The sequence below is a fragment of the Miniopterus schreibersii genome, assembly GCF_964146895.1.
Source record: "Miniopterus schreibersii genome assembly, chromosome: 4".
Classification (NCBI taxonomy): Eukaryota; Metazoa; Chordata; class Mammalia; order Chiroptera; family Miniopteridae; genus Miniopterus; species Miniopterus schreibersii.
The window spans coordinates 62546866-62564731 of NC_138105.1; the positions used below are offsets into that span (position 1 = coordinate 62546866).

Below are 17866 nucleotides of genomic sequence, written 5' to 3' on the forward strand. Positions count from 1 at the left end.
GGGCCATGCCGCCCCATTAATAAAGCTCACCTTGTTTCCCGCCGGGTCCCTGCTCTTCATGGGGTAATCCCCCCAGACATACCTGGTCCCTGGTCCCAACAAGACTCCCGTGAACTCCCAGCAGAGTGCAGAGTTTAGACCCAGGGGTTTAGACCCAGACTCCGCAGTGCGACTGAGTAGGTAGGGGACTCTTCATCCACTGGCTCCCCTTCAAAGGCCACATGAGGAGGAGCCTCGGAAGCCATCATGCCCCGGCTGGGCAGAAAGGATTAGCAGACACCTCCCTCTTGGAAACAGCTCTTTACTGAGTCATTAATACTATGTTGCACGATATCATATGTAGACAGGAGAATTACATGGCAGTGGGGACGGGAGGAGTGCAAACCAGTTGCACATCTATTACGAGAAGGGAGGCGGCATCAAGGCTGCTGGAAGGGGAAGAGGGTCTGCTCTCCGAGTCAGGCCGGGGAGGAGACAGCTCCGCGCCGCACCCCGGGGTGGTCAGCCTCTGCTGGAACACAAAGGTGGGGCCACCTCACAGCAAGCTGAGCCTATGAGCAGCCTTCTTCCTGCTGGGGGAACTTCCTCCGTGCTCCTTTCCGCCAGGGTGCCCAGAAAGCTGGAGATGGGTGAGGGGGGACATCCGAATGAGCCTCTTGTGGATGTTCAGGTCTGTCCCTTCTCATTCGGTTGTGCTACTCACACAGAGAGGCTGTGGGCCATTCCGTGTCACAGTGGGGTGAGGTCAGTGGGCGGGAGATCTGGGTGCAGAAGGGAGAACTGCCCTGTTATCGGGGGTCAGCCCTCCCCCAGCCACCACAGAGGGCCCACCCCAGGAATGGACAGCGACGGAGCAGCTCTCCAGGCAGCCCAGTGACCACAGCCTTCACCACCCCTCTGCCATCTTCCACGTGCTGGGTGCCACTGTAGCAGAATGCCCCAGTGCCTGGAGAAGGTCCCTGCACAGGTGAAACTCCTGTTTAGATTTCTTCTGGAATGCTTCTGACAGGTGGAGGCAAGGCTGAAGCAAGGAATTTTCTGGAGATGTGGGGGGAAAATTGCTGAGCTCCTGGGGGCACAGTGTGCAGGGCCCAAGAATGATGGCCATGGTGGATTCCTCTGTCCTGTGTGAGACAGGCAGGTCCCAGGATCTGCTCCCATGGTTATGGGGCGGGTCTGCCAGTTGCCAAATCCACCCTGTCTTTGGAGTTTGAAACATAATCCCCTGTAAAGGTTTCCCTGGGTCTTTTCAACCACTGGGAGACCCAGGAAAGTACTGGCTGAGATGGGTGTGAAGATGCTGGAAAGCCTGAAGTTGGTCACCAATTCAGAGACAGAGTCAAGACCTTCCTCCCGAGGTAGCCACCTCCCTGGCTGGCTCAGTCACAGGAGAGGGAGGTCTTCTGCCCTCTCCTCCTGCCCAGCCAGGGAAACCCAGTTGGCCCCCCTGGCCAGCAGGGAAATGTGTATGTGTGTGTGTGTGTCTGTCTGTCTGTCTGTCTGTGAGGGGCTGCTTTCCATGGTACAGTCACTAATGGGGAGCCCAAATGTGCAGGGCAGGCCTGGTGGCAACCCCTTTCGGGATCAAAGGAACACAACTGTCTGTATGTGAGGCTTTCTGGGAGCTCACTGCCCTCAGCCCCTTCCCGGCATTCTGTGTGGCACCATCTGGAACTGGGGACCCTCCTCAGTAGTGAATCTGGCTTCCTGGTGGGCCTGGGGGCCCAGGAAGGCCAGGGGGACCCTGGATCCCTGGTTCACCCTTAGGTCCCACGGGTCCCCGCTGGCCTGGTGAACCCGTCTTCCCCGCAATCCCCGGTTTTCCCTGAGGCCCCTCTGGTCCTGGAGACCCTGGGGGCCCCTCTGGCCCTGGGGGCCCCACATCCCCTTTGGGGCCTGGCTGTCCTCTTGGGCCTCCAGTTCCAAAACTGCCCTTCGAACCTTTGAGGCCTGGGAAGCCTCGCAGGCCAACCGGCCCCCTTTCTCCCATGGGTCCAATTTCCCCAGGTTGCCCCTGAGGACCCTGGGGGCCCGGGGGGCCCAAGCTGCCAGGGTCTCCTTTTGGTCCTCTGCCACCAACAGGTCCTTTCAAACCCATGTCTCCTTTGAGTCCTCTTGGTCCTGGAGGGCCGGGGGCACCTAGGGTTAGAGAAAGAGGGGAGAGGTCAGTCCATGAGGGGCAGGTCTCTTGAGGCTTTCCTATGATGTAGGTGCAGTGCACTGGGCACTGTGACACCTGAGGGTTCGACAGATGCAAAGCCAAGGTCTGCCAGCTGCATACTTTGGGGGTCTGGGCCTGTCACTTGACTTTCCTGAGCTGACTTTACCATCTGTGAGGCAGGGATGATAATGCCCACAGGTTCTGAGATTGCACGTGTTTGAGTCCAGCACGAGGCCTGGTGCAAGGCGGGCACTCCTTGTTCTGACTTCAGGGCTAGTCCACAGTTCCACATGGGCACTCAAGTTAGGGACTGAGAGCTGGACAGCTCTGGGAAAAGGCCAAGTCTGTCAAGACTGTCTGTCCTGCTCCAGAGGCTGGCCTGGCCTTCGATACCTCCTCCTGGTCTTTGTTCGCTGTACTCACCCCACCACACCTCACTCCCCAATCCCAAGTCCGGGCTTACATGCTCCATCTTGGGCCTGGAGCCTGGCACATGGCAGGGAGAGCTCCGTATACACTCGAAGAGGGTGATTCACCAAAAGGCTGTGGAAACCTGCTCCCGCCCAACTCTGGCCTAGGGCCTGGGGGGAGATGCCAATATGAGGACATGGCCCCTTCCTCAAAGAGCCCAGTCTAGTGCCCAGGCCAGGGATCAGGTGACCTTAATATCCTTCTGGTTGCGTAGGCCTGCAAGTCACCACCTCTCAGAGCTGTAACTGACCCTGAGGACACAAAGCGGAGTGTAGCCATCACTTGCCCAAGGCATGTCAGACTGCTCAGGAGCAGAGAGGAGAGAATCACCTGGCCTCGTGAGGACACAGTTGTGGAGGACAGCTTTAGCCCCAACGGGCCAGGTCACAGTGATGGCTGGGCTTTCCGCAGCAGTCTCGGCCTAGAAGTGGTGGGAGCAGTGAACCCCAGAGCTGGCCTGGGCGATGAAGTCCAGTGCCCGCAGTCGGCTCTGTCTGAGAACTCTGCTCTTACGTCATCCCCTTGGCAGAGAGAATCCTGGAGCTTTTGAGCTGGGTAAGAGCCAGTCCAATTCTGTCATTTCACAAAGGAGGCAACTAAAGCCCAGGGAGGGGAAGTGATATCCCCAGAGGTCCCTGAGTGGAAACCAGAGCCCAGGGGACCTCTCAGAGAGAAGGGATCCTGTATGCGGGGAGCTGGGAGCCCTCCCAGCGGCTGTGGTCTGTCAGGGCTCCTTCCCTGGCTAATGCTACCTGCTGCCACCCCACCCTCCCCCATGCTCCCCACTCCTGCTGTTCCCCTCTTGTCTCCTTCCCGGAGTGTGTTTAAGTGGGACAGAGTGTCCGTGAATACCGTCCTCTATTGCCATCTAGACTGGAAACCGGAACCCAGACAGAATCAGTCCCGCCAGCGCCAATAAAAACCTTGCAGCCGCTCCCTGCCACCGCCCACCATGCCCACCTCCCTCACACAGCAGGGATGTGGCCCTGCGTGGGCTCGGCTCACATGGCCCGCCAGCAGCACAAGCTGGGACTCCATCATCAGGCTGGCTGGGCGAAGGGGTGGACAATGCCCTGGCCTGGGAGCAGCTCGAGGCAGGACCTGCCCTCTGGTCCACAGCGAGCCCCACACCACCCCAACAAGGCAACCAGGACAACACAGAACAACACAGGCGCAGGGAGATGCCTGGGCAGGGACTGCCTCCCCCAGCCTGGCAGGATAGGCTGGGAACTGGCAAAGCCACTGCCCTGTCTTCACCCCAACTCTGCTCTTGGCACCTGAGCCAGCTGAGGCTAGGAAAAGCAGAGCCATTCCGAGGAGGCGCGGCCCTGGAGGCCGTGCGGGTGGACAGAGTCAGAAGGCCATGGACGGACACTGGGCAAGTCCCTGACCAAGCAAGCTCAGGTCCTTATCTGTAAAACTGAGTCGCACTTGACAGTTCCTCAGGGCCCCTGTGGCTCCATGACCATCCCTGCCCCTCTGCCTGCTTCTTTGGGCTCATCCTCTGCCTGCTCCAAAACCTGGCTCCCAGGGCCTGCTCCCAGCTCCCTGTTTCTTCACTCTCTTCTTATAGCCACTTCTGTGGCTTCCACTCTTGTCTCTTGGATGAATGCTCCACAATCTCCAGCTCTAGTCTCGACTCAGGAAAAGCCTGAGAAGTTTCATCTCAAGGATGCCCTGCCCTACCTGGCCTCCAGGTCCAGCTGGAGACCCCTCACTCTCTCCCTTCACTTTCACCTATTCCTTCCCATGCCACCATCGCCGGTGGGCATCCTCTCCTCCCCTGGCCCCCAAAGGGCACAGAAGTCAGATGCAAGGAATTTCTAAGGGTGTCTATGCCAACAGCAGAGAGAAGAAGCCCCCTCTCTCACTCCTCGGGCCAGTCCCCTTGGCTCCACTTTCTGGGAAAGCTCTCGACGTCTTCCCTGGATGGGGAAGGCCGGGCACCCACACGCCCTGGGTGAAGGTTTGTGTAGAAGCCTGGGTCACACCTCCACCTCACTTCCCCAGGAGCTACAGCCCTCAGCATATGTGGAAAGAGGACAACGAAGAAGGGGGTCACCTCCTCCATACCCCCACCGCGGCTGCACGGCTGACCCCATCTCTCAGACCCAGACAGGGGTCCGGGGCAGCGGCCTTGAGCGGGGTGGGTTCATCTGGGGTTATTGGCAGGTGCCCGCGATGCAGACGGCGGCCTTCCTTGCTGCCCATGTCACGGGCCGGTGGACGGGGCCGCACCACACCGGTGCACCTACGACTGCTCTGCGCTACTCAGCCCTGGCCCACTCCCTGCCTTCTCTGTGACCTGCCTCCGCTCGGGGAAGGGAGGGGCAACGAGAGTAGAAACCCTTTGGGTCTACGATGTGCCCGGCACTGTACACTGAGACACTGCCCCATTTTATAGATGAGAAACTGTAGAGCCCACAGAGTGGCAACTTGCCCAAGATCACCAACCAGTAAGGGGCAGAGACAGGATTCCAAGCCAGGCCTGGGAAGCTCTGAAACCCATGCTCCTTCCCACCCCGCTGCCTGTGAGCCTCATCACACAGCGGCTGGGGCCCTGGCCCTTTCCCTAACCCCTGGCCTCCCACTGCCAGGGCCTTCTGCCCTGGTGCTGCCCGGAGGAGTGGGAGGATTCCCACAGAGAGGGGGAGGGATGGCCAGAAAGACAGCCTTCCTCAGGGGAGCCAAGCCCCCGCCTGTCCCTCCTGGGTCAGCCATGAATCATGCGGTCAGAGAGTGGAGAGCTGGCAGGAGCTGGGCCGGCCGGGGAGGAAGTCAACAACCGTAGTTTCGTGGTTAGCACAGGGGGAAGGCATGTGGACCGAGGCTGACCAAGGCCCTCTCCAGGACGGGGTGCCCCTGACATAGCTGGGATTGAGACCCTGGTATCGGCAGAGCTCAAGGGCAAAGAATGAATACTACCTACTACTTTCAGGGAGGGGGGGTGCGTTTTAGGCAAAAGAGGCAGCGAGAGCAGCAGTGGCTGAGCTGTGGAGTTGGGAGCAGGGAACAGAGCACTCTGGAGTCCTGGGGACACCCATAATTACTCAGGAAGCCAGAGCCTGTAATTAGGCCATCCTGGCCCATTAAGGCAGAGCCACAACTGACTGCATGTCTGGGACAAGTAGGTGGTCTGCTCCTGGTCTGCACTGGGAACAGGGAAGGGGTGGGGGGACGAGTAGAGGGGGGTCTCTAGGGTACCAACACTGCCCACCCTGCGGTGGGGTGCGGCGGGGTGGTGCATGGGTAGAAGGGGCTCAAAGTTCATCTCACAGCCCAGAGCAACAAGCCTGTTTACAGGGTAGAAGGACACGGAGACAGAAGGGGTGCCTTATGGGGAACTGGCCTGGTGCCATGGAGGCACAATGACCTGGAACTCGCGGTAGGTGGATTTGAGTCCCAGCTTTGGCATGAACACATTGGGTGGCTGGGTAAGGCTCTGCCCCGCTTTGGACTTCAGGCTCCCTCTGTTCAATGAGAATGTTGGCCTGGGTGCAGAACTCTCAGCCCCAGCTTTTGTCACCCGAGGAGCACTGAAAAAACTACCAGTGGACGTGCACTGGTATTGTATCTAGAATGGACTACCTTGTAACACACTAAACCTCCCACCAAGTACAACAGGAATCATTAGATCATACACCAACACAGCTTTCTGATGGCTTTGGAGAGAGTGCAGGAGCTAAAAACCCCGTGGGGAAGGGAGACTCGCTGAACTAAGCCTGATATTACTTGATTAGTAATGGGTTTGGGCAGAGAGGCTGAGAAGCCAAGCAGAAGGCTGCAGCTGTCAAGCTAAGAAGCTGAGTAGGGCTTTCGGAGGCTTCAGTGGGGCTGGAGTTCAGGGCTGCTGAAGTTCAGGGTCAAGAGTCAGGAGAAAAGAAAAAAGTGTGTGCATTTGCTATAAGGCCCACAGGGCAGAGAAGCCGAGCAGAGCATTCAGCTTCATGTATCCAGTCTTGGGGTGCTGGTGAGAAGGTAACTGGAGTTCAAGGCCGGCAAAGTGGTAGGACCCTCAAGGACATGCCCTAGAAATAAGTTTGCGTCTGAAATGGGCCAAATGTCACGGTGAGGTCTCCCGCAGGCCGCAGCAGAGCCCGCATGGTTCTTTTCACCAGTCGCCTTTGCTGTCCAGCAACAAGCAGTCCTCCACTGCAGGCGTTTCCCCCCTGCCACCTCCCCAGGTAGCTCCTCTGCCCTAAACAACAAAAGAATGCGACGTTCGCTGCTTAAACTCCCGAACCCTTTGGGTGTGGGAGAAGGAGGGAGGGTGGTGCCTGTGGAACAAGACTGCAGGTTTCATTCCTCTGTACCCCCTTCCTGCTCACCCTCAGCTTCTGCCCTCTGCTCATGCTTTCATTTACGCGTGACGACTGAGCAGACGTCTCCTGAGCACCTTCCGCTGGCCAGGCCCTCTGCTGGGTACCGGGCGAGCAGGACAAGGAGCCCGCCATCAAGGAAACTGGATTCAGAAGCATCCCTTACATGAGGACACCTTTTCTATTTTACAAAAACTTGTTCACACTGATACTCACAATTACCCCACGGGATACAGGCAGGGCAGGTATTTTGTTTGTGGATGAGGGAGCTCAGTAGAAGGTAGCCAAGAGTTTTGCACAAGGTCGTTCAGCTCATAAGCAATGATAGATGGTTTCCTGTCTCCAATTCCCAATTCCCACAAACAGTGTCTAGCACAGACAGAGAAGGCATCCTACAGAGCAGGAAGGGAGAAACATTCTGGGAGGCACAAACACTATGGAAATACCACAGACTTTCTGTTGAGCAAATGGAGGTTCAGAATTAATCACAGAGCTGGAAGAGGTCTCGGAGAACAGCTGGTCTTGTTCCTTCATTTACGGGGGGGGGGGGGGGGACCAACCACACAAACAAGTAAAAAACAGAGGCCCAGAATGATGAAATGATTCCCCTAAGGACCCAGAGCAAGTTAGAGGCCAGGCTCCTTTTCCATGCGGTTTAAGGGCCCCAGCCCTGCCATCAGCACTTGGCACCTTCCACATCGGCTGTGGCCATTGCTGTCCCCGTCCCTTTATTCTAGAGAGCAGCTCGGCTCCAGCCGGAGGGAGACTTCACTGTCAGCTCCAACATCAGAGCCTGTCAGCACCTGTCTATGCATTAATAAATGACTGAAAGTTCCTGTAGGAAGGCATGTACATTTTGTCCCTAAAATTTTCTTTCAGATGTGAGACATTTTTCATGTGGTGATTTAACAACCAAGAGGAACATCGGCCAATAAAAAAATATAAGCAAATGTGCAGAGGTTGAATGGAGCTCAAACAGATGTCCCACCTTATTCTCCAGCTAAGATGAGGTCCTTTGATGAGAACTCTGCTGTTATTAGGACACCAGCAAATATAATTTCCCGTGACTACGGTTAGGTTATACTTACAATGAGGTTCTCACACAGTTCCCCTGCCAACACTTTTGGTCTCCCATCTCCCTTCTGCTCCACCGTCTGCCCAGCACCCTACGCCTATACAGGACTGAGCAGAAATGCCTTTGGGTATTTGCAAGCTCAGGCTCTCAGTGTCTCCTCTTCAGGCTGGGCACTAGACGTGTGCGTCTCCCATGGCACGGGGTCAGGATTTTAAATTATAGTGTGACCTTGAGCTCATTCCTTAACCTTTGCCAGTCTCTATAAAATAAAGATACCAACACCTTGTCCACTGTACAAAGTTGCTGTGAAGCTAAAATGAATCAAAGTGCATGAATGGGCTTTGTCATGGGAAAACTTTAGAGTTCACCTGTTCTTACATTGAATGCAACAAAGATACAAATTGCTGGAAGATGAACGAAAAGAACTATCTGCTACTGCCTTGACTGGAACACTGTGTTCTAGAGGTCACACAGACACATCTTTTAGGGGAATACTGTGGAAAGATTTCAGTTACCAAGGAAACACTCAGTAACTGACTATGTTACAACATCTACTCTATCACGAGCCCCCAAACCACCAATCTAAAGAGAAAAATGATCCTTAGTAGCGGTAGAAATGCTCAGTGATACAAAATGAAGGCAACACAAGGTGGAGACTAAATGGCTAAAGAGATCCAGATAATTAGAGAGGTTAGTTCTAAGTCTGAGCTCTGTGGAGAGAACAGAGCTGTCTGGGATAGTTGGAGCCTCCCCCTTTCTTCCTGGAGTTCCCTGAGTGATTGGGCCCAGATATTTGGCCCCCCCAAATGTCAACTATATGTTCTGGAACTACCAGATCTCTGTGGCTACTTATTCTATTCTCTAGAGCCAAGAGCTGCTATATTTTTAGGTTGAACGGTCTTCCCACAAAGATACACACTTCTTGGGAAAGGGTCCAGGAAATCTGGTTATAGCCATACAAATTCCTCATGAAAAGGAATCTTGATTTAGGAGTCTTTGGGACCATTTTCCAGGAGCAAAATTGTTGGCAATATTGCTGTGAAGGACTAGAATGGAAAAATAATGGTGTTTGTTAAGGGTTGACTGGTGTCCCCTCACAATCATATGCTGAAGTACTAACCCCCAGTACCTGGGAGTATGACCTTACTTGGAAATACAGTCTTTGGAGATAATCATGTTTGAATACGAGCATTAGGGTGGCCCCTAATCCAGGATAGCTTTATAAAAGGGGAAATTTGGACACAGACACACACACAGGGAAGATATGCATCTAAAGTTGCATCTTGGGGAGTCAGGAAGGGCTCTAGCAGTTTGTGTGGCTGTTTGGATGAAACAGGGGCCATTGAGAGTGAGTTAGAAATGCTGGACCTGCCTGGGTTTAATGCAGAGGAAGGGATTCAAAGACTTAGGGGGACTGTAATGTTGGCGTGAGACCTAGTCACCCACCCTGGGAAGGTCCAGAAGACATGGCTTGTACCACGACTGTGAGAAATAAGTTTGGGAGGGGAGCCCAGCATCCTAGGAGAGCTCTGTGATAGCTCTCCTATGTAGGCCGGACCTCACAGGGAGACCTGCAGTCACTGAATTCGGAAATCTAAATGCAGTGGGGGTAACTGGATCCCATCTCAGGGTGGCAGCAGCCAAGTGGTGACATCAACCACCAGAGGCAAGGTGGGTGTGGTCACTGAATGGACAGAGAGTCAAGGCAGCAATCAGAATAGTCTGACATGTGCCGAACCATGGTGCTAGCTAGTCGATCACGGTGTTCCTAGAAGTGAGATAGGTAGGAAGCCTACTAAATGCTTACTTGTTTTGAGTAAGTAGGTCAAGTGAATAAAGTTTAATATGAGTCATAAAAACAGAGTCCCGTGACCCCTCACTCAATTTTCAGACTTGCGCTGGTTTACAGACCCAGCGCCCCTTGAATGAAGGGGAGGCTGGGTCCCAGATGAGGGGCTCTAGTACACCAGCAAATGTTTATACTGTTCATCTTTCTTCCAATCTTCCCCAAAGGGACCCATGGCCTTTCACCAGAGTAACTGCCTGGGGAAAAGAGATAATCAGGCCTTTGGGGGACTACAGGACACTGGCTCTGGCCTGACACAGGTTCCAGGAGACCCACTGTCACTGTGGCCCACCAGTTGGAGGTCAGATGATCCATGGAGCTTTAGCTCAAGTCCATCTCACAGTGGGCCCAGTGAGTCCCCAAATCCAGCCTGTGGTTATTTCCCAGTTCTGGAATGTATAATTAAAATAGAATACTGAGCAGCTGGCAGAATCCCCACATTGGTCCTGACCTGTGGAGTGAGGGATATTATGTGGGAAAGGCCACGTGGAAACCACTAGAACTTCTCCTACCTAGGAAAATAGTGAACCAGAGTAACACCACATTCCTGGAAGGATTGCAGAGACTGGTGCCACCATTAGGACTTAAAGGTAGAGGTGACTCCCCCACCTCCCCACCTATCCCTCCTATCTGGCCTGGGCAGAAGAGTGCTAAGTCTCTGAGAAGACAGAGGATTATTGTAACTTAACCTGGTGGTGACTCCAATTGCAGCTGCTGTACCACATGTGGTTTCACTGCTTGAGCAAATTAACACATCCCCTGGTGTGCAAATACTGATTTAACAAATGCCGTTTTGGTCCATCCCTGTCTGTAATGAGGCCCACCGGAAGCGGTGTGCTCTCTGTGGGCCGGGCCCGCGCTACACCTTACTGTGCTGCCTCAGAGGCACATGAGCGCTCCCGGCCTGCGTCATAACTTAGTTCACAGGGATCTTGTTCTCCTTTCTCTTCCACGAGACACCACACTGGTCCGTTACATCAGTGACATTATGCTGACTGCACCTAGTGAGCAAGTAAACGGTAGCTCACGCTTTCTGACAGCTCTATGTGTAAGAAGTACGCGTGTCAGCTGGTGGGAAGCAGATCTGACCCACTTTAGGGTCCTTCCATGTTGGCGGAATTTCTAGGGGTCTTGTTGATGGGGATGTTCAGATATCCCCTCAAAGGTGAAAGATAAATGGTTGCATCTGGCCCCTCCTACAGTCAAAGAGGAGGCGCCACCCCTAGAGGTTTTCAAAGGCAACACAGTCCCCATTTGGGTGTTCTACTCCAGCTGCTGGTTTTGAGCGGGGCCAGAGTAAGAGAAGGCTCTGCGAGGGGTCCAGGCTGCCATTCAAGCTGCTCTGCCACTCGGGCCATCGGCTCCAGCAGGCCCAATGGCGCTGGAAGTGGCAATGGCAGGTAGGGCTGCTGTTTGGAGCCTATGGCCGGTCCCTACAAGCCAACTGCAGTGCAGGCCCTAAAGGATTTGGGGGCAAAGCCCTGCCATCCACCTTTTGAGAAATAGTTCTTGGCCTACTACTGGGCCTGAGTAGAGGTCGAATGCTTAGCCATGGGCCACGAAGTTACCATGCGACCTGAGCTGTCCATCCGTGGCCTGGGTGTGATCTGACCCACTAGGCCATGAAGTTGGGCGTGCAGAGCTGCACTCCACCATCGAATGGACAAGGTATACAAGTGATTGGGCCCGAGCAGGCCCTGAAGGCACAAGTAAGTTGTATGAAGAAATGGCCCAAATGCCCATGGTCCTCACTCCTGTGACACCGCCTTCCCTCTGTGGCGTCATGGGGAGTGCCCTACGATCAGTAGGCGGGGGAAGAGAAGACTCAGTCCCGGGGTGCACAATATGCAGGCATCACCGGACAGTGGACTGCCGCATCGCACAGCCCATCTCTGCGACATCCCTGAGGACAGCGGGGACGGGAAAGCCTCCTGGTGGGCAGAACTGGCAGTGCACCTGGCCGCTCCGCTCGCTCGGCAGGAGAAATGGCCAGACAGGTCCTCAGATCACATCATTTCATTCAACGTCATTTCGTTATAACGTTGATGAGAAGAAAATCGTTAATTCCCAGCCACGGCCGCTGTCCTGTGTGGAATTTGCAGGTTCTGCCCGTGTTTGCGCGGATTTTCTCCGGGGACTCCGGTTTCTTCCCACATCCCAAAGGCGTGCACATTAGGTGACCGGCATTCCTACACTGTCCCAGCCTGAGTGAGTGTGGGTGTGTGAGCGGCCCTGCTATGGAAGGGTGTCCTGTCCAGGATGGGGTCCCATCCTGCACCCTGAGCTTCCGAGAGAGGCTCTGGCCACTCGTGACCCTGAACTGAAACAATTATTTTCTTATTTGTTTTTATTCATCTTTCTCAAATGTAGGTATAGCTCACATTTATGTCAGTGTTTAACCTTAGTAGTGTTTGGGTCTTTATTTGGAAGTTTGATAATGTTTTTGTGACCAGAAATATGCTGTGGAAATTTAACTCTTATTTATATCAATTAGCTTATGGTAAAATTGGTTTCGTTATATGTCGTTTCGCTTCAAGTCGCAGTTCCCAAGAACCGATCGACAATGTTGAGAACGTACTGTACGTAGGCTGCGGCCAGTGATCTGGCTGGATGGTAGGGATTTAGAAGAAACACAATTGGAAAATTGGCTGAAATTAAATTTGGGGAAGAAGTATGTGAATAGTTCTCTCTGAACGGGCTAAACACGTGAAGATCTGTGTGACCTCAGTAGAGGAGGATTTATTTTATTTTATTTTATTTTATTTTAAAATACGGAACACTTCATGGATTTGCGTGTCATCCTTAGGCAGGAGCCACGCTAATCTTCTCTGTATCGTTCCAATTTTAGTATATGTGCTGCCGGAGCGAGCACAGAGGAGGATTTTAATAAGCACGTGGACAGGGTGGCCTGATCTATGGAGTCCAGTCAGCCTCTTTCCCCAGCCCCAGTCACCACCCAATGGGCTCATGAACAAAGTAGCCACAGTGACAGGGTTGGAGGTTATTCATGGTTTTACAACATGGACTTCCAGTCACCAAGGCTGACCTGGTTAGAGCCACTGCTGAGAGCCCAACCTGTCAACAGAAGAGACCAACAGTGCGTCCCTGATATGGCCCCATTCCCCAGGGGGATCAGCCAGCTACCTGAGGCAGGTTGATTACATGGGACAACTTCCATCATGCAAGGGTCAGTGTTTTGTTCTTAGTGGAAGAGACACTTACTCTGGATACAGATATGCCTTCCCTGCATGCAATGCTTCTGCCAAAAATACCATGTAGGTACTTATAGAATGCATTACCCACCAGCATGATATTCCACACAGTGTCGCTTCTGATCAAGGAATGCACTTCACAGCAAATGCAGTGTGGCAATGGGCCCATGGAACTCACTGGTGTTGCCATGTTTCCTACCATCTTGAAGCCTGGCTTGTTGGGAAGGTGGAATGGCCTTTTGAAGACTCAGTTACAGTGTCAGATAGGGGACAAACACTTTTGGGTCTGTATGTGCTGAGTCAGTGTCCAGTGTGTGGCACTATTTCTCTGATAGCCAAGAGAAATAGCTCCTGGAATCGGGTAGAAACAGGATTGGCACCACTCGCTGACATCCTTAGTGGCCCAATAGCAAAATCTCTGCTGCTTGTTCCCACAACTTTGTGCTCTGCTGGCTTAGAGGCCTTAGCTCCAAAGGGAGGACTGTTTCTGCCAGGAGACACAATGATTCCATTGAACAGGAAGTTACGACGGCTGCCCAGACATTTTAGGCTCCTAGTGCCTCTGAATTAACAGGTAAAGAATTTACTGTGCTGACTGGGGTGATTGATCTTGACTACCAAGGAGGAACTGGGCTACTGCTCCACAATGGAGGCATATAACTGGAATACAGGAGATCACTTAGGACGTCCCTTAGTATTACCATGTCCTGTGATTAAAGTCAATGGAAAACGGCAACAACCCAATCCAGGCAGAACTACTAATGGGCCTTCAAGACTGAAGGTTTGGATCACCCTACCAGGTAAAGAATTGCAACCAAGAGATTAATCAAAGAACTTACATGTTTATAAGCATAGCCCATGGACACAGACATTGGCATGGGGAAGGCCTGGGGGTGAGGTGGATGCTGGGTGGAGGGAATCAATGGGGAAAAGGGGGACATGTGTAATACTTTCAACAATAAAGATAAATAAAATAAAATAATAAAATAAAATATTTGCAACCAACTGAGTTGCTTGCCAGGGGCAAAGGGAATATGAAATAGATAGTAGAAAAAGGTAGTTATAAATATCAGCTATGAACATGTGAACAGTTACAGAAAAGAGGACTGTAATTGTCAAAAGTATTTCCTCCTTATTGTGTTATTAATATATATAACATATATATCTTTTTCTCTCTCTTATCCCCTTATCATGTAACATAAGATATAAAATGTATTGACTTTACAGCACAGTATTTAAATATTGTTAACTTTATATCTATCATAGTATTTAAATTATGAGATATCAAGAAGAGTAAACACCACTGAAGGACTTTACCTCCTCTTCTAGGAAGGATCAGTGTGGTTTTGGTTTACACAGCATAGTTGCATCATGTACATTAGGTAAAATTAAACTTTGCCATTGTCTTCATTTGGGGATTAAGTATGATTTAAGGAGATGTGTATGAGTGCCAAGTTGAAAAGGCGTGGGACTTGTGATGGTTAATTTTGTGTGTCAACTTCACTGGGTCATGGGGTGTCCAGATAGCTGGTCAAACATTATTCTGGGTGTGTCTGTAGGGGTATTTATAGGTGAGAATAACATTTAAATCTATATTGAGTAATGCAGATTGCCCTCCCCAAAGTGGGTGGGCCTCATCCAGTCAGTTGAAGGTCAGACTAGAACAAAAGGTTTGACGTTCCCCTACGTAAGAGAATTCTCCTGCCTGACTTGAAGGTCTTGAAACTGACACATCATCTCTTCCTGGTTCTGCAGCAGCTTCCAATCTTTGGATATGAACTGGGGCATCAGCTTTGCAGATTTTGGACTTGCCAGTCTCCATAATCATATGAGCCAATTCCTTATCATCTCTCTCTCTCTCTTTCTCTCTTCCCTCCCTCCCCCCCGGTCTCTCTTTCTCTCTCTGTCCTATTTATTATGTTTCTCTGGAGAACCCTGACTATTGCAGGGGTAAGATAAGAGAAGACAGCATTAGAATGGCAGGCATCTGAGGGGCAGATGGTTGAGAGCACCAGTAAGAGGGTGGGAAGGGAGAAAACAAGAAGATACTGAGTTTCCAAAAGATGCCTATTTCTCTCTGTGGAGCAATTAAAGAAATCCATGCATAAAAATCCAGACATGGATGACAGGCAAAGCTAGGAGCAACAACACCTTTACAAAAGAGGTTTGCAAGTGTGTTAAAACTGCCAGTTGCCCTCGGCATTTGTGATAGGATTGTACCAGCCCGCGAGGATTTTTGCCTGAAACCAGGTACTTCTGGGTCTGGCAAGATGACCAAGGCCCTCTGGGAGCTTCGCAGCAGCTCAGCCCAGATCTCGCTCTCACCTCGTACAATGGTGACGTTGCGAAGGATTTCTCCATGCTGCGTATCCACGGCCTTCATCTCCTCCACGATCATGGACAGGTTGCGGACGTTGAAGTCCAGACGGGCACTGAGCAGGCTGAAGCGCTCCCGGAGCAGGTCCGTGGTGCCCAGCATGAGGGAGACGGACTTGTTCAGGTAGTAGAGCTCTTCGGCGTGGGTGTGGAAGCCCAGCGTGCAGGACAGCCGAACGTCGTCCAGGTACTTGAGCATGCTGTGCACGTGGCTGTCGGTGGCATTGATGTTGGTGAAGATGGTGCCAATCTCGATCTCGTGAGAGGCCATGCGTCCTTCCAGGGTCTCGAACCTCTCTACTGTGCGGTTCTGGGCATAGCGGGTGTGGTACTGCAGGTCGTGCATGTTCTCTTCATGGTCGTCCAGGAAGGATGAGATGTTATCCAGCTGTAGCTGCAAGCCCATGACCTGTATCACCAGGTCGTGCATGCTCTCGGAATTCTGGCTGATGCGCTGTGAGGAGGCCCCCAGGGTGGCCTGGATGTTCTTGACCACTTCTCCGGTCTTGGCCGAGGTGGTACGCAGGCTGCTGAAGAGCCGGGTGTAGTTCTGCCAGTCGGTGACAATCTTCTGGAGAGTCAGGGTTTCCTCGTCTGTCTTCCGGCGGATCCCATGGATCCATTCTGTAGTCTGCCCCACGGTGAAGTTGATCTGGTGCACTGCAGCCCTGATGTCGTAGCACTCCTGGGTGAGGTCCTTCAGGGAGAGGTCCAGGCCGGCTGTGGTGGCCTGCCAGCCTCTCACTTGAGTCAGGAAGAGCCCCAGAGACTGGTTGACCTGGTGGATGGAGAAAGAACAATTGCCCATCTCCTGGGAGATCTGACTGCTGGTGGTGGAGAGCAGTTCATGGGTCTGAGAGGTCTGGTCCAGCTGGACCTCCTGAGCCAGAAGCATCTTCTGAATTCCCTCCAGCTCCTCCTGCAGTTTTCTGATTTCTTGCCCCAGCTGCCCGGCCTCATGGCAGAAAGAGCAGTTGTTTGGGGTTTTCAGATCTTCAGGAGAAAGAGAGAACATTTTAGTTGCTGAAGGATCATGGGACAAAGGCTGCTTCTTAAAATAAAATATTTCAGAGCATAATGAATCAGCAAGTGGCTTTCCCATTCCTCTTCCTTTCCTAAGTCCTGCTATGAAACCTTTTTTAGAAGAGCCTTGACATCTCTATGAAATCTAGGTATTTAGGATTTAGATCTCCATCTGGCCACCAAATTCCCGGGAATATATCTTCCTAAACTTTGCTGAGGTTGCCAAGAACCTCCCATTTACATTTTATTTTAAAATTTCTCCAGATATGTTGATATCTGTTATCTTATTTGATCTTCTTACAATAAGCTTATGGAGAAGATGGCTCAGGGATTTTTCTCCTGTGACTGATGAGAAACGAGGCACAAAGAAGTGGCTTGACAAAATACCCCTCATCGAGACAGTGCAGAACAGGACTTTCTCTTTCCACGAGAGCAGACCACCTCTAACCCCTTCTATGAAGACTCCTGGCTCATTGTCAGCATGAGGGGGTCGCTTGTTAAAGCAGGAGATAAAGACCATCATGAATCACGCACACTTTAAAGCAGTGATGAGGAGAGGGCCGACCTACCAAGAGGCTTTGGAAGGTCTGAAAATAATTTCAGATATATGAGGATATTGGGGAAATGAACTGTCCTTGGCTTCCTTCCCTACCTGTAGGCTCTGGCCAGATCTGTACTGCACACAGGACCTCCGGCCTCAGGTAGCAGCCCTCCCTGCAATGGGTGGCTCTCCAGCTAGACAGGGAGCAGGGAGCCGTGGCCGTCCTACCTTTTCCCTTACGCCTAGGTTGGCGAAGGCTGCCCTGCTCCAGGTACCAAAACATGGAGCGCACATGGCAGGGGGGCTGGGACCCTCACCCCACCCCAGGTAACATTAGTCTTCCGTCATAGTCATTAGTACATCTGGACACTGGACACTTACCAAGTCCCTGGAGATTTTCCTGCATAGACACAAGCTTCTTGTCATAAATGGCCTGGGCCAGGGAGATGTCTTCTGAGAGAGAGTCTACTTTCCTGAAAACTGCAGGGCAAATACAGGTGAGAAACTGGGGCAGGGTGCTGGCTCAGAGAAAGGCATTTTTATCAGCCCTTCTGTAACCAAAACCATTCACCCTTCTTCTTTTGGGCTTCCCAATGGTGGTGAAGGAAAATTCTTCTTATGACTAGAGTTTGTCACACATCTCTTAAAAATACGTATCATCCGGCCGATATGGCTCAGTGGTTGAGCATCAACCCATGTACCAGGAGGTCATCGGTTCAATTCCAGTCAGAACATATGCCCAGGTTGCAGGCTCGATCCCTGGTGGGTGCCGTGCAGGAGGCAGCCAATTGATATTTCTCTCTCATCAATGTTTCTATCTCTCTCTCCCTTCCTCTCTCTCT

General features: G+C 52.2%; 1 protein-coding gene across 3 annotated transcripts in view; it reads right to left on the minus strand.

Annotated features, from left to right (window-relative positions):
- Positions 1–285: 285 nt before the first annotated feature.
- The window catches only part of SCARA3 (scavenger receptor class A member 3), a 37606-nt gene continuing 20025 nt past the window's right edge, over positions 286–17866 (minus strand). For all 3 annotated transcript variants that reach the window (XM_081136258.1, XM_081136256.1, XM_081136257.1), the window contains exons 4-6: positions 17406–17504; positions 15410–16453; positions 286–2139 (exon numbers count right to left, since the gene is read on the minus strand). In XM_081136258.1, the coding sequence (XP_080992384.1) occupies positions 1688–2139; positions 15410–16453; positions 17406–17504 (1595 nt within the window). In that variant the 3' untranslated portion in view covers positions 286–1687. The remainder of the gene's footprint in view (positions 2140–15409; positions 16454–17405; positions 17505–17866) is intronic.